The following is a 13971-nucleotide window of genomic DNA, read 5'->3' as shown; positions in this document are numbered from 1 at the left end:
CATTTGATGGATATGCTCCCTGAATTGTATTAAAATGCTTATCTTCATTTTTGTACAGAGATTTTTTTAAAAAGTAAACCTGGTGTTGATCTTTTTCTTGATGATTGTATTAATATTTTCTCTAGTCCAGAGTAGGACTGAAATATTGACAAAGCTAAAGGATTTTTCCTAAACTGCAGAGTTTGAAGCTGTATCTCAAGACATGCTGGTTTCCTCTTCTAGTTAGTCCAGTTTGCTGACCAATGACTAGATTGAACAGATGCTAGAATCACAGAATTGTGACTCAGAGACAGGGTAGTTCCTGCCCGACCTTCTGGGAAATTAAGGCCAAGGGCAGTTAAGGGACGTGTTCAAGTCCGTAGTTGTGTATAATAGAGACTAGGTTAAATTATAGGTCACTGATTTGAAGTCTTGGGTGATTTTCTACTCTTTGCCGCCAAAATCAGAAGGGATTTTCCAATGATTCAAAATGATTGAGCTGAATTATGTATATATTTACATGTGATTGGAGGATGTAGATCTAGATAGCTAGGTTTCAGAATTTTAAGTTTCTGTATTACTAGAAAATTTCTGATCCAGTAGTTCTGCTAACAAATAAGAATTATTTACAGTGAATCATTTTACAAAGTTTAGGCTCAACAAAATATTTTTAGCATGCTCTGACATAGTAATCTCTAGAATTTCAATCTTAAAGATAACATTATCACAACTCTTAGTTCTGTAAATCTTGCTGAAAGTTTTGGCCAATTGCATAGCCTATAAATCTTGGGTAGGCAACCTAACTTTCTTTGTGCCTTGTTTTCCTTATCTGGAAATTGGAGATGATCACAGCAGCTACCTCATAGGTTTGTTGTTGGGATTAAATGAATTAATAGATACAAAGCAGTTAGCATATAAGTACCTGATAAATATTTACTATTTTGTTATTGTCATTAACTTGTGATCTAAATCATCACTATTATTATCTTTTGAATGTAATTGAATATATAAGATCAAAGCAATATTCAGGTGGCCCATAAATTTTTAGGGGTTTTTATTTGAAAACATTTTTAAATTATAAAGGTAAAATAGCCCTATTGGTTTTTTTCCTTCATAATGCAAATGTTCTTAAATAATTAGGTTTATGAAATGATCTCCATTGCTGTTTGTCTCTTTTAAATGTATTTTGTTATTTGTAAGCTTTTTACATAGCTCTAATATGTTACAACTTTCTGTCCTGCAGAATTTTCTAAATGGTCACCTAATGACTGATATTATTTCATTTGTAAATTTTTAAGAATTTTAAGATGGAATGGGATTCTTTTGGTCTCTCGTTTGGGTATGACACTATCCCTGGACCACCAAGCAGGACAAGGAGGTAGCAGGGAGCTGTTTAACTGTTTTGTATTCTTAACTGAACACCCTTCCCCATTCCTGAGTTTAGAAAACTACCCTACCGCTCCCCAACCCTGAGTTTAGAAAAAATATTGAAGAGTTTGAGAGGAATTTTTGGTGTTTATTCATAGATACTCGGAGACCATTACTAGTGTGTTGTAAATCCTGGTTCCCACTAATGGGGAGGAATTTTGAGGAGCTTCTCAGTTCACCTAAAGTGAGAGAGGGGAGTAAGGAAGCATTGCATAGAGCTTGAGATGTGTGCCCTGCAGCTGGGAACACACGAGGCTGGTGGGTCCAGCTCACTCCCGAAATACCTACTGAGAGCGACAGGTTGGCCGGCTGTTTTGACGGTGCTGAGGAGAGGTGGCTGCTTTGTGTCACCTGCCCCTCCGGGTTTCACTGGGTCAGAATGTGTGTTTCCAGGGGACTAGAGTTTGGCCAGATGTAAGAATCAGGGGTTATCTTCCGTCTTCTCCGAGAGGGATGCTTGGAGTGTCAAAGAGAGCTCTGAATGAGGAGACTGAGGCCCAGGAAAGTGGCCAGCCAGAGCAGAGTGTAGCAAGGTGAGAGACCCTGGCGACGGAGTGAAGGTGACTTTGATGATCCTACAGAGGATCCCAGGGCTTTACACCTGCCGGGCCCAGAGCCCAACAGCAGTGTCAGTTAAGTAAAAATGTCCCTGTCCCCTCTCCTCTTATGCTTCAGCTGAGTCAGGAATTCTAGTTAGTAAACCGGTGTAGGAAATTATGCTTCTGAAAGCATAAAGGAGAAAAAAATAGAAATTGCCCTCCACCCTGACATATTTGGGGAAGGGAAATAGCTTTAACTTTGAATGAAGTTACATTTTTATTATCCTGGACTTGACATATTAATTATTTAGTAGAGGAGCTTTTATTAGCTGAAAGTTACCAGAAAAGTCATGAGACCTGCCCTGAATTTCAACTGAGGGAAAAGAAAGAACCTGAGCCCAGAATAAAATTAAATGGACAACATATATTGTTTTAGGATTATTTCTTAGGAAGTTCTGCTTGTTGAATGTAATGATATATTCATGGTTAATAATTTCCTTTTATACATTGAGGTTTATGATGTTGAGATATTAGAAATAGTGTCACACTAGACAGGTTTATATATGTATTTATCTTTATATTTCAGATCATTAGAGATTTATTCCCAGAAGGGGAATACCTTTATGTATGAATATTGACAAATTGCTTTTCAAAAGGGTTTATATGCTCTCCATCATCAATGTCTTTGCATGAGTGTTGCAGATACAAAGAAGTTAAAAAGATAAACTGATTTAAAACATTTTTGATTTTATAATATGTATGTATGAAACTGCTGATTACAAAAGGAAAAAAAAAACCCTTCTTTTCAACCAACTGTACCTGAGCATATATTTTAAAAAATTACTGTTTTAAGTGGATCTGTTTTATATACTATAAATTCTATAGAATTTTCTCTATGGATTATGAAATACCCCTTTATGTGGGAGAAGACTGCATAAAGATTTTTAATCAGGCAATCATTTTGAAGCACATTAAATTTGGAGATGAAGATATTTAAAAGTTTATTAATGATCCTAAATAGACTTTTATTAAGCATTAAAAACTAGTAATACTTTCGTATCTCCTTTGACCTAAGTGAAACTTTTAGAAGTCTACCATGAGATAATACTTTCTGAAGTCTTAAAAAAGCCTAAATATGCTTCAGTGTGATGAAAAATTAGAAATAATTTTGAGCATTACATTGTCTCTAACAAAGCATTCTATGACTTAGAAGATTGTTGCAAAATGTACTACATTCAGTTTTCCACTGATCTGACAAAGGAACATGTAATAAAGGACACTGCTGTATATTTTATTGTTATTCACAAATGACTTTTGTATTCATAACAGCACAGAGATTTGGTTAAGTTAGGAAAGTATGTGGGTGAAAGATTATAGCTGAGAATTAAAATACTTTGTCACACTGTAAAAAGAGCAACATTATTTCTTCAAATAAGATAATTAATTTGTATGTCTAACATTAGTTTGTTTTTAATGTATCGTAAGCTCTCTAAAGGAGGTTATCATAAAGACAATAATAATATACAGGTAATTCTTGAAAACCAATGACTATGAACAGACAGCTTTAGGATATTATGTCTTCTCCTCTTTTCAGAAATGCTGACCATGGAGATAAATGATTGTATACCCTGAACTGATTGGGTAGTTATTACGAGAAAATATCCTAGAATAGCTGGGCTTACCAAAAGTCAACCTTTGGAGCCCTCATCTAGACGTTGTTTTGTATCTGTCGTCAGAAATCTCTCTGGAAACTAAGGCCAGTTCCTGGGTAGTTTGTTCTCTGCTGATTTTTGAAACATTAGCTTGGTTCTACTTCACTGACAGCTTTGAGTGATGAATTCCAGCTGCCTTTTCTTATACTAAACTGGCCTTTCAAAACTGTGATAGTCTTTATGACTGTGAACATAGCTCTGCTTCCAAATGACAAGCAAGATTGAGTTGATAACCCAGAGTAGAAAGAACATCACCTGTAAGGTCACCTGCAAAACTGAAATGATCCAATCTCCTTTCCCCGTGGAAAGGAACAGCCATCTAAAGAGTTACGCAGCTGACTGATCACATTGTGCACCTTAGGACCACTAATATCCCCACCGCTCTGTGAATTCAGCAGTGAGTCTCAGCAGATGTCACAAGAAATTCCTACCTGGACCAAGCTATATCCTGTGCGCTGGACCAGTGCGCGGAGGGCTGCTTCCTTCTGGGTGCCGCTCAATCCATCCCCGGATTTGTGATTTGATTCCATTGAGGGTGATTATCAGCAAAAAATCAGGTTAATTAGGGTTGCTCACTGAAACCAAATTTAAGATAAATCAAGTAAATTACTATTGCCAAGTCCAAACTTGTCCTTTTCATGAAGGACATCTTCAGGAAACATTCTCTATAAATGAGTCATTAAGGTTAGAGCAACTAACAGACTCCCACAAACAAGGTCACTTAAATGTCCTTGTTAAAAGAGTTTTTCCTTTAAAATGTTCAATTTTAGTTGAAATTTAGAAAAAAATGAAAACGATCCTTTTCCACTTAGAATGCAGATGAGTGATTCTCAATCCAATTATCTCAGAATGTCACCAAATGCTCAAAAACAAATTTGTTCTTGCCAATTAAAAGAATATGCAGAATGGTCCTTGCAGATGTGGAAAGAGAGCACTGTTACTATATTCAATCAACGAGGATATGGTCTGGAGATCCGGAAGGTTTTAGCTTCATTTATCTGTTATGTCTGTTACCTAAGACATTTCTCTACTTATTCTCCAAAGATAAATTTCTAGACCAGAGTGTGCTGGTGTCAGATATGCAGAAGTCATTATGCAAATTATTCTGTAATAAAAATGTCACATGGGTTTTAACAAAACACAATGGATCCTTTTGAATGGTGTTGGAAGGGCCTACTGACACCTGGATTATATATCACACAGACCACTCAAGAGGGCATGAAACCCATTGTGAGATCTAGGAAATTAGAAAAATTTACATATGTCCATGTTTATGTATGTGGATATGAGTACGAAATTTCATCATTTTATTATCTATACTTTATATTTCAACCCCATTCCAAATGTGATAGTTGCTCAAATTCACAGGTTCCCAGTGCAAGCACATGTCCATGGTGAAGATCCCAGGCTATGGTGGTGCAAGGTCCTGTAGGCTCCCATGTACAGAGGGGAGTGTGTTGATCTGCTAGGTTAGAGTGGGAATGATTCAGTGAAGGTTCTGTGCTGGGTTTTCACTTCTGTGCTTAATGTTCTTTGCCAGCTAAGACAGAGGAAGCTTGTTTTACAATGTTTTGAATCACATGCAAGTCTAATGTATTTCACTATCGGGCCTTTAAAAACTTCTCTGTCCTGTGCATTGGGATTTCCTATACTGCTTTGGTTTTCATTTAAATATTCTGAATAAATGGACCATTAATAATTCAGGAAATGGATAAAAAATTGGGTGACAACAGTGAAGCTGAGATAATCATTTCAATAAAATGCAGCTTCAAAGTATTCTGTTTATTAAAGTAATAGAATAAAAAGTTCCCAAGCTAATAGACAGGCATCATCTAGAAAGTAATATTTTCAATATAATGTAGAAAACCATAGGAAAAAAATGAGATTTCCAGAGAGAGATGATTCATTAGCTGTTACAGGGATCGAACAGTTTCATGGCCTGAAGATAAGCCTGGCCATTCCTGCCCTCAGCTTTTCTCATAATTCTTGCTTGCTTCTGACTCAGGTCAATTCAGTTTCATTCATTCATTCTCTCAAGAAATATTTAGTTAGTGTTCTTGGTATGCCAGCTTCACTCCCTGTCCAGCTTTAGGACATTGTATGTGTGTTGGGGGGGAAGGTATTCCTTTCTTCAATGGAGGTACTGGAGATTGGACCCAGGACCTCATGCATGCTAAGCACGTGCTCTACCACTAATCTCTACCCATCCCACCTTCTTTTTTTTATTGAAATATAGTTGATTGACAATGTTGTGTTAGTTTTTGGTGGATAGCATAGTGATTCAGCCAAAGATATGTATTTTTTTCATATTTTTATCATTATAGATCATTACAAGATATTGAATATAGTTCCTTGTGTTTTATGGACAGTTGGTTAACTCAGTTAACACACCAGTTTCTGTGTCTGTACTTTACAAAAGGCAAAATTGGTTAGTTGGTTGGTTTTAAATCCTAACTTTATATCTTGGCTAAAACAAATTAGAAAGTATTTTCTGACAGTGGTGATTTGATATATATGTAGCAATCCAGGTTGGGACATGCAGCTTTAGGGACACATTTATAGTGTAAATACTCTTTCTGTGGCTACTTTCAAGGTAGGGGTAAAATAAGACCTGTATTCAGTTTATAATCCTAACTTCTGGTGATGCAGTCATAGAAACCCCTATGAAACTATATACATCCTCTTAAAAAATAAAGCTACAAAAGGCATTTTGAGGTTTTAGAAAGAAACTAGCCTTTAAGACAAATTCTAACTCTTGCACTTTTCCCAAACATTGGGAATTGTAAGTTCATCAGGACACTCTCACATGCTCCCATAGTGCTGGATTTAACCTATAAGGGCAGGGAGGCCATGGATGGACTGGGTTCTAATAAGGTTAGCCTTGCTTGTCTTACAGATGTTTGAAGGCAAAGTCTATTACCTTTTAGCCAAGTTGTAGATTTGCTCTTTGCTGAACTTCATCTTCTCCATCAAAAGATAGCGATTCATGGTGAAACGACAAGTTTTATTTGCAAAACCTAACTTTAGTTTTGGTTAATTATTAATAAAGGTGGCTAAAGATATTTTGAGATCGGAAAGGACTTTTGATCATATGTAGGTTCACCCTGACATTATTGAGAAAATCTGTATGACATCTCAATATAGTATCAAGTCACTGGAAATCAGGACATAGAAATAAAGTTCAGAATTTGCCATAGAAGAAACTTGATCGTCAATGTTTATTTCTCAAAAACAACACCCTCTTTCAACACTGACCAAAGCTAAGGGGTGAACTTGAATCCAAGGTAAATATTTTCTCAAGCAAGTTAAACTTTTGTTAAAAAATTTGGTCAGTTTGAAAGAAAGGTTTTGCAATACATTTTCTGATTTAACACCTCTAATTCAAAACCTACACAGAGCAAGCATTAAGACCATTGGAGCTCAAGGAGGGCACTCATAAGCATTTATCACTTACTCATTCAGAAATTAGTTACTGGTACCTACTATCATCCAAGAATTTTTTGAGACACTGAGGATATAGCAGAGAACAGGACAAACCCCTCTTCACCCCAAAATCTCATGGAATTTTATGGTCGATGAGAGAAACAATAAGTAAGGTAAATAAGCCAAAAGTCCACTGTGCTTATGATAATTTATAACATGGAGTATATGTGTTGGGTGGGAAGAAATTTTAGATAGTGCAGTCCTGATAGAGTGAATCAGGGAGGAGACCTCGGTGAAGTAAAGGGTGTATTTGGGGAAGAGCCTTCCAAGAAGAGGTCCTGGCAAGTGTAAGGGTCCTGAGGTAAGAGCTTGTTGGTGAAGCAGTAAGGAGGCCCACATGGAGGGGGCAGAGCTGAGTGAGTGAGAAGTGGAAGCTGGGGTCAGGGAGATAATGGCAGACCAGGTCATGAAGGGCATTGTCGGTCACAGTAAGGACTTTGGCTTTCACCCTGAGATGCGAAGCCAGAGAATGGACAAGTTTACCAGGACCACTCTTACCATGGAGGGGACATTGAAGGGGACTGAAGGCTGGGACTGAGGGGAAGCAAGGAAAACAAGTAATGCCTACATTCTGGTCCCTTTTTTTAAATTTAAAATTTTGTTATTTTGTTCATCATGGATTTGTGGGTATAAATTTGATTTAAAAATATTGCACTAAAATATGATTTGTCTTGATTACTGAGGTTTTTGATGCCTCTTACATTTTTGCATTCGAGGCAGTGCCTCACTCCAGTTGGTTAGAGGGATCTAGGGGAGAAGCAGGGAGACCTGTGAGAGACCACTACAACATCTAGGAAAGAAATAGGGGTGGCGTGGACTAGAGAGATGACCGTGGGGGTGGTGAAAGCGATCAAACTGTGGAATATATTTTACAGATAAGTTGGATGCACTGTGAGAGGGAAAATGAGAACTTGAGGATATCATCCAGTTTTTTTGCCTGGGCAGCAAGAGGAATAGAGTTACCATTACCTGAGATGAGGAATAGCGAGTTTGTGGAAGAAGAGCAGGAGCTCAGTTGGAGGCACGTTGATTTTGAGATGCCCATTAGGTCGCCATGTAAACAGGTTCAGGGCACTGTTAGATGTACGAGTCAGAATTCTATTTGGGAGATTGACAGACAGGAGATGTTAATTTGGAAGCTACCTGCATAGAGGTGATGGTGAAGCTGTGAAATTGAATGAGATCGTCTAGGTACTGAGTGCAGAAAATAGATCAAGGACTGATCTCTAGACTACTCTGACTTTTGGAAGTCAGAGAGACAAAAGAGGAACCAGCCAAGGCGAGTGAGATGAGGCAGCCAGAAAGGTAGGAGGCGAATCAGGTGAGTGACGTGGGTTGGAAGCCAAGTCAGAAAAGGATTTTGGAATCAAGTAAATGGTCAGGGGTGCCAGGTTCTGTTGAGTCAAGTAAGATGAAGCTTGAATAGGGATGCAGACCCCAGAGCTAGACGTCCTGGGTTCACATCCTCATTCTGCCTCTTACTGTGTGCCCTGGGAAGGTTCCTTAAGCTCCTGGTAACTCACGCTCTTCAACTGAGGAAGCAGTAGTATTTCTTTTGGGCTCGTTGTGAATATTCACGTGAGCATATATGTTGAAAGGGCTTTGGAAGACTTCCTGGAACATAATAAGTGCTGGATTAGTGTTAGGCATAGATAAATAACATATAAAAGGAGAAAAGGAGAGGCAAGACTAAGTACTCCCAACTTCTCAGATTGTGCAGTAAGAAATTCCAGGGGTTTCCGGATGGTTATCTAGGTGAGAACGGCTGAGAGAAGAAGGGGGCAGAGAACTGGAAGTTGGGTGGATGAAGTTTATAGGCAATATTATAGGAAAGAATCATGGATCCTCCTCCCCCCAGCATCAGTTTGCTCATTTGTGAATTGGGGTAACAGGCAGGCTGTGACCTTGCACTTGTGAAGATGAAATGAGGACACCTGTGTAGTGTTAGGTCCAGCATACAGCAGGTACTCCACCCTGACTGCTACTGGTGGTAACTCATGTTGGAGAAGTGGAGGGGAGGAATAGCAAAGAGATTCCAGAAAGGGTCTGCTGGATGTGACAGCATTTCCTTTGTGTAATTTCCTTCCCTTCTCTTTCCTCATTCATTCTGACAATAACATTCTAATAATGCAAAACACAAAACAAAACCCCAAAACAACAAAAAACCAGAGACCTCTTCTAGCTCTGCCAACTTGCATTAATCTGCCTTCAGTGTCTCCTCATCCTCTATTTTCTTAGCAAAGGAATACTTTGTTCAAATTGTACTTAACACCAAACCTGCCGTATGAAAATGCTCCCCTCTTTTGTTCCTCTGCGTCCATCCAGTGGAAACTGAGTCTTAGTTTCCTAACCTACAAAATTGAGGACAATACTGGTTCCTACTTCATAGGGTTGTTTTTCAGGATTAAGTATTTAAAATGTATTCATATTTAAAGTGGCTCCTGACACTTAATAACTACCTAGGAAGTGTTAGCTATTTTATTATTAATCTCTGATTCCAAGGGGTTGAATTGCAAAACCACTTGCTGGGAGGATAAAGTCCCAAGTCCTTAGCATGAACATCACCTCTTCAAGACTAGCTCCCAGGCTCCCCTCCCAGTGTCATTCACATCCCCTGCTACTGGGAATTCTCACGTGTTCTTACATTTCTGGGTTCTTGGCTTCAAATGCCTTTTCTTCCTTCCTTCCTTCCTTCCTTCCTTCCTTCCTTCCTTCCTTCCTTCCTTCCTTCCTTCCTTCCTTTCTCTCTATATATACATACAGACAAATATATATATACACACACATATGTATAGTCAGTTTACAATGTTGTCAGTTTCTGGTGTACAGCACAATATTTTAGTCATGTAGGAACATACATATATTCATTTTCGTTTTATTTTTCACAATACATTACTACAAGATATTGAATATAGTTCTCTGTGCTAAACAGTATGAACTTGTTGTTTATCTATTGAAATATCCTTTCCTTCCCTTCTCTTCTCACATCTTACCTCACTACAATGGTCCTGTTGACCCTTCCAGACTTGATGGAAACATTGTCTGCTCTGTGATGCTTCCTTTGATACTCTCTGTGGGCAGTCTTAGGTGCCATGTCCTTAATGCTCTCAGGAAAGCTTGTACATCCCTCTGCCGTTGCAGACAGTACTGTAATTATTTGCTTACCTAACTAGACTGCGATCTATCTTCCTGAGAGTAGGGACTGCACTGTACTCATCTTTGCCCAGAAGGCTTAGCCTGACGTTATGCTAAGTGCTCAATAAATACTTGGGGAACAAACAGAAGACTTTGGATCAGCTCTTTATAAATTATAGTGACTTGCACTGGACCAGAAGTAAAATGAGTTTGCATCTAATCTCCTAACACATATTATTATTCTTGTTCCAATCATTTCCTGAAAGTTCTGTGCTAGAATTAATCTACTTTCTGTGAGAAATTGATTTGAGTGGTTTATCTGCATTTATGAATGTGTCCTCATATTTGGGAGAGTAAAATTTTATAAGAGTAAAATTTTGTGTGCAAAGCAGTTGAAAAATAGAGTTGACATTTGGATTCACTTTTTTTCTCAATGCCTTTCTGGTTTTATATTTGAAATATAAAATATATATATATGTATGTATAAAATACTTATATTAGAGCCTATTTGATGAAGAAACAAGAAGCTAGAAGTTATTGGGGGTTCAAGATTTCTGCCTTCCTGAAAGTCACAGGTGGATTGGAACAAACAGCTCACCTCATCATTTGGCTGAGACTGCTCAATAGAAATTTCCAGAGTTCACTGTTAGGACAGATCAGAGCTGCTGTTCCTGACCCTTGACCCTGATGGCCTCCAGTGCCAGTGGGTCCTGGCTCAGGGAAAGTGGCAGGGAACAAAGATAAGAAGGAAGCTGGAAAAGAGAAGCAGATGGGGGGAGGGGTAGATTATGACTCTCAGATCTAGAGCTGTCAGGAAGATACTGTATACTGCTCTTAAATTACAACCCTAGTCTATAAAGGAGAAAAGCATCCCTAAAAAATTGTACACACAAATAGGGTTCACATAGAAAGCCAAGTTGTGGAAGAAAAATATGACAACATAAGAGAATTTTAGGTGGTATTTGTTACCTAGATTTGTCTGAACTTATGGCAATGTGGGAAGCCCTAATGGAACATAAGTTCCCTCTGCAATGAAAACAGAGAAAGTGGGAAAGCACGTTGTTTGTTTGTTTTTAAAGTCCCTCAAAACAGTAAACTGGGAAAGACATGAGACAAAGGTAAGAGAGGTTCATGATGGAAAAGCACACTTAACGAGTGAAGACAGAATAGCTTGGAAAAGCAAAAGCTGGAATAGAAGCTGTGAATGAACGATAGGCAGGGGAGAACGAAAAGGAGATGAAGGATAAAGACAGAGAACCAAAGTCAGAAGATTTCTTGGTGAAAAACTAAATGGAGTAATTATCCTCAATGTTAACAAAAAGGTCAACGCATGTTTAAGGTCAGTTACAGTCATACAATGCCAGGCATTGTGCTAGACACTTTTTAGAGTAGGAAATGAAGTAGCTTTGTTAGTATTATCACTTCTGTCTTATGTTTTTTTTTTCCAAAGAGGACAGATAAGGAAACTGGATGGGCAGTAAGACTGTTTCTAACTTGGTAAGCAGAGGAGAGGTGTTCTTTGTGATCGGGGAGGCCTGTACTAACAGTGTGCCCAGGTGAATTTCAAATTGATGAAATTCACTTGCCATGGGGACCTCTCCAACCCAAATCCAGTTTTTCCCCAATGCTTTATTGTGCGCTGATTTTGTATGATGTAGGCTAGACATCACTCCTACGCAACATACAAGTTATGCAAGTGGTTTTATCATTAATTTCAGTCTTCTAGTCTCTCTGGGGAATTTTACACAGAAGGAGTTCCAAATTGTATTCAAATGGTTTGTGAAGGACTTAGGATCAAAGTTTACACACTGGCCTAATGAGGCTAAATAAAAATTACTTTGTATTACTTGATAAAAATATAAATTAGTTCTAATATTCTAATATTCTCTTTGGGAAAATGTTTGTAGTCAGTTGTAGGCTCATTTTGAAAGTGATTTAATGTGATAGCCCTTTATCTGGCCATGCATCATGACCCAGAGCAGAGTTAACAGAGAATATGCATATGTAAAATTCCAAAGTGTAGGCATAAAAACACCACACAAAGTCCTAATACATGGCATCTTGTTTTTAAAAAGCAATATATATCAGCAAAAATTAAATTAACCAGAATCCCTTCTGTGTTTTTCAGGTATTCAATGAATCATGGGTTAATTTGGCCCTGGTCAGTTTGGGCTTAGGCAAGGCTTAAAATAAAGAAAAATAAAACTTGTTCATAGCAGGTGTATGAATTTTACCTTTAATTATTGACAAAATCTTCTTTCTATAGTAAGTTTCCCATTTTTAGAGAAGGACAAGCTTGAATTTAAATTTTAGTTCTGCCATCATGATTTTAACTATTCCAAGATACCGTTTCCTATTTTAAAAGAATAGGAACACTGATACTTAAAGGGTTTTCTTTCCTTTTTTTTTTTGTAAACAAAGGATCAAATAAATCAGATAATGGATATGAGAGCATCTAACAAAGTGCTTGGCAGACAGAAGATGCTCAGTAAACATTCTTTGTTTGTTCCTTATCTGCTGCTGCATCAGTTGATTTATTTAGCCCTCACCTGTGGTTCTCTGAATGGTTATTCTCCTTTCTAGAAACTGTTCAAGGTGAAGAGAAATGCAGTTTTGAATGTATTATCTTGACTTCTTTAATATTGCTTTTGTTGCTGGTGGTGATTTTTTTTTTATTAATTTTAATTTTAATTTTAATTTTAATTTACTTAACTTATTTTTTTCAGGCTTTCTAGAGAGTTGTTTTTTTTTAACTGAAGTATAGTCAGTTTACAATGTTTTGTTAATTTCTTGTGTACAACACAGTGATTCAGTTATACATATATATATATTTCTTATTTTTTTATTATAAGCTATTACAAGGTATTGATCGTAGTTCCCTGTGCTGTACAGTAGGACCATGTTGTTTATCTATTTTATATATAATAGTATCTCCAATCTTGAACTCCCAATTTATCCCTCCCCCCCTTCATATTGCTTTAATAATCCAGTTATTTCATTGGTTTTCATTTCTGAGTAGGAAACATCTTTCAGGTCCTCAATGTGTGCGTGTGTGTGTTTCTCGTAGAGCGTGTTAATGTAATGAAAATTAGATACAACTGAAACATCGGGTGATAAAAAAGTAATATATGAATAAAAAAATACAACGCATAGAATTGTTGTTCTAGGAGAACATGTAATTTATGCAGCTATTTGTGAAATATAATCAAGTAAAAAGGCAGGTTACAAAACAATGTGTAGTGTTAATTTTTGTATTCATATGACTAATTATAAAAGGCTAACTGGTAGTATCTGAGTGATGCATAATGAATTTTTTTATCATTTTTGCTTATTATTTTGGTTTTATATAATATAATGCTCTTACTCTAATTTAAAAAGTAAATTATGTTAAATGAATGTCAGTGAAAACTGGTCACCAAAAACTGAGATGTGGTCAAATTCTGTTCTAATGAAACTGTTTATTTTCAGCGTTTCTCTAATAAGTGATAATCATTCAACTGAAGAGGCTAAGAAAAGAGCAAAATAGACTAAAAGAAATCAGAAGTAATTAAAGATAAAAGTAAGTTAATAAAACAGAAAAATCTGCAGGCTTGATAAATACATGTAAGAACTGATTGAAGAGATGGGTAAATTAGCACACCTTTGGCAATCTTGACAAGGTAAAAAGGAGAAAACATTTTAAAAATAAAGGAAAA

At 37.1% G+C, this 13971-nt stretch overlaps 1 protein-coding gene across 3 annotated transcripts in view; it reads right to left on the bottom strand.

Annotated features, from left to right (window-relative positions):
• Window positions 1-13971, bottom strand: part of A1CF (APOBEC1 complementation factor) — an 81071-nt gene that overhangs the window by 49088 nt on the left and 18012 nt on the right. For all 3 annotated transcript variants that reach the window (XM_064488174.1, XM_064488175.1, XM_064488176.1), the window contains exon 2: window positions 4090-4233. In XM_064488174.1, coding sequence (XP_064344244.1) covers window positions 4090-4188 — 99 coding nt within the window. In that variant the 5' untranslated portion in view covers window positions 4189-4233. The remainder of the gene's footprint in view (window positions 1-4089; window positions 4234-13971) is intronic.

This window comes from Camelus dromedarius, chromosome 8 (genome assembly GCF_036321535.1).
Source record: "Camelus dromedarius isolate mCamDro1 chromosome 8, mCamDro1.pat, whole genome shotgun sequence".
In the NCBI taxonomy this organism is placed as follows: Eukaryota; Metazoa; Chordata; class Mammalia; order Artiodactyla; family Camelidae; genus Camelus; species Camelus dromedarius.
This window is presented reverse-complemented; position numbering and strand designations above follow the sequence as displayed.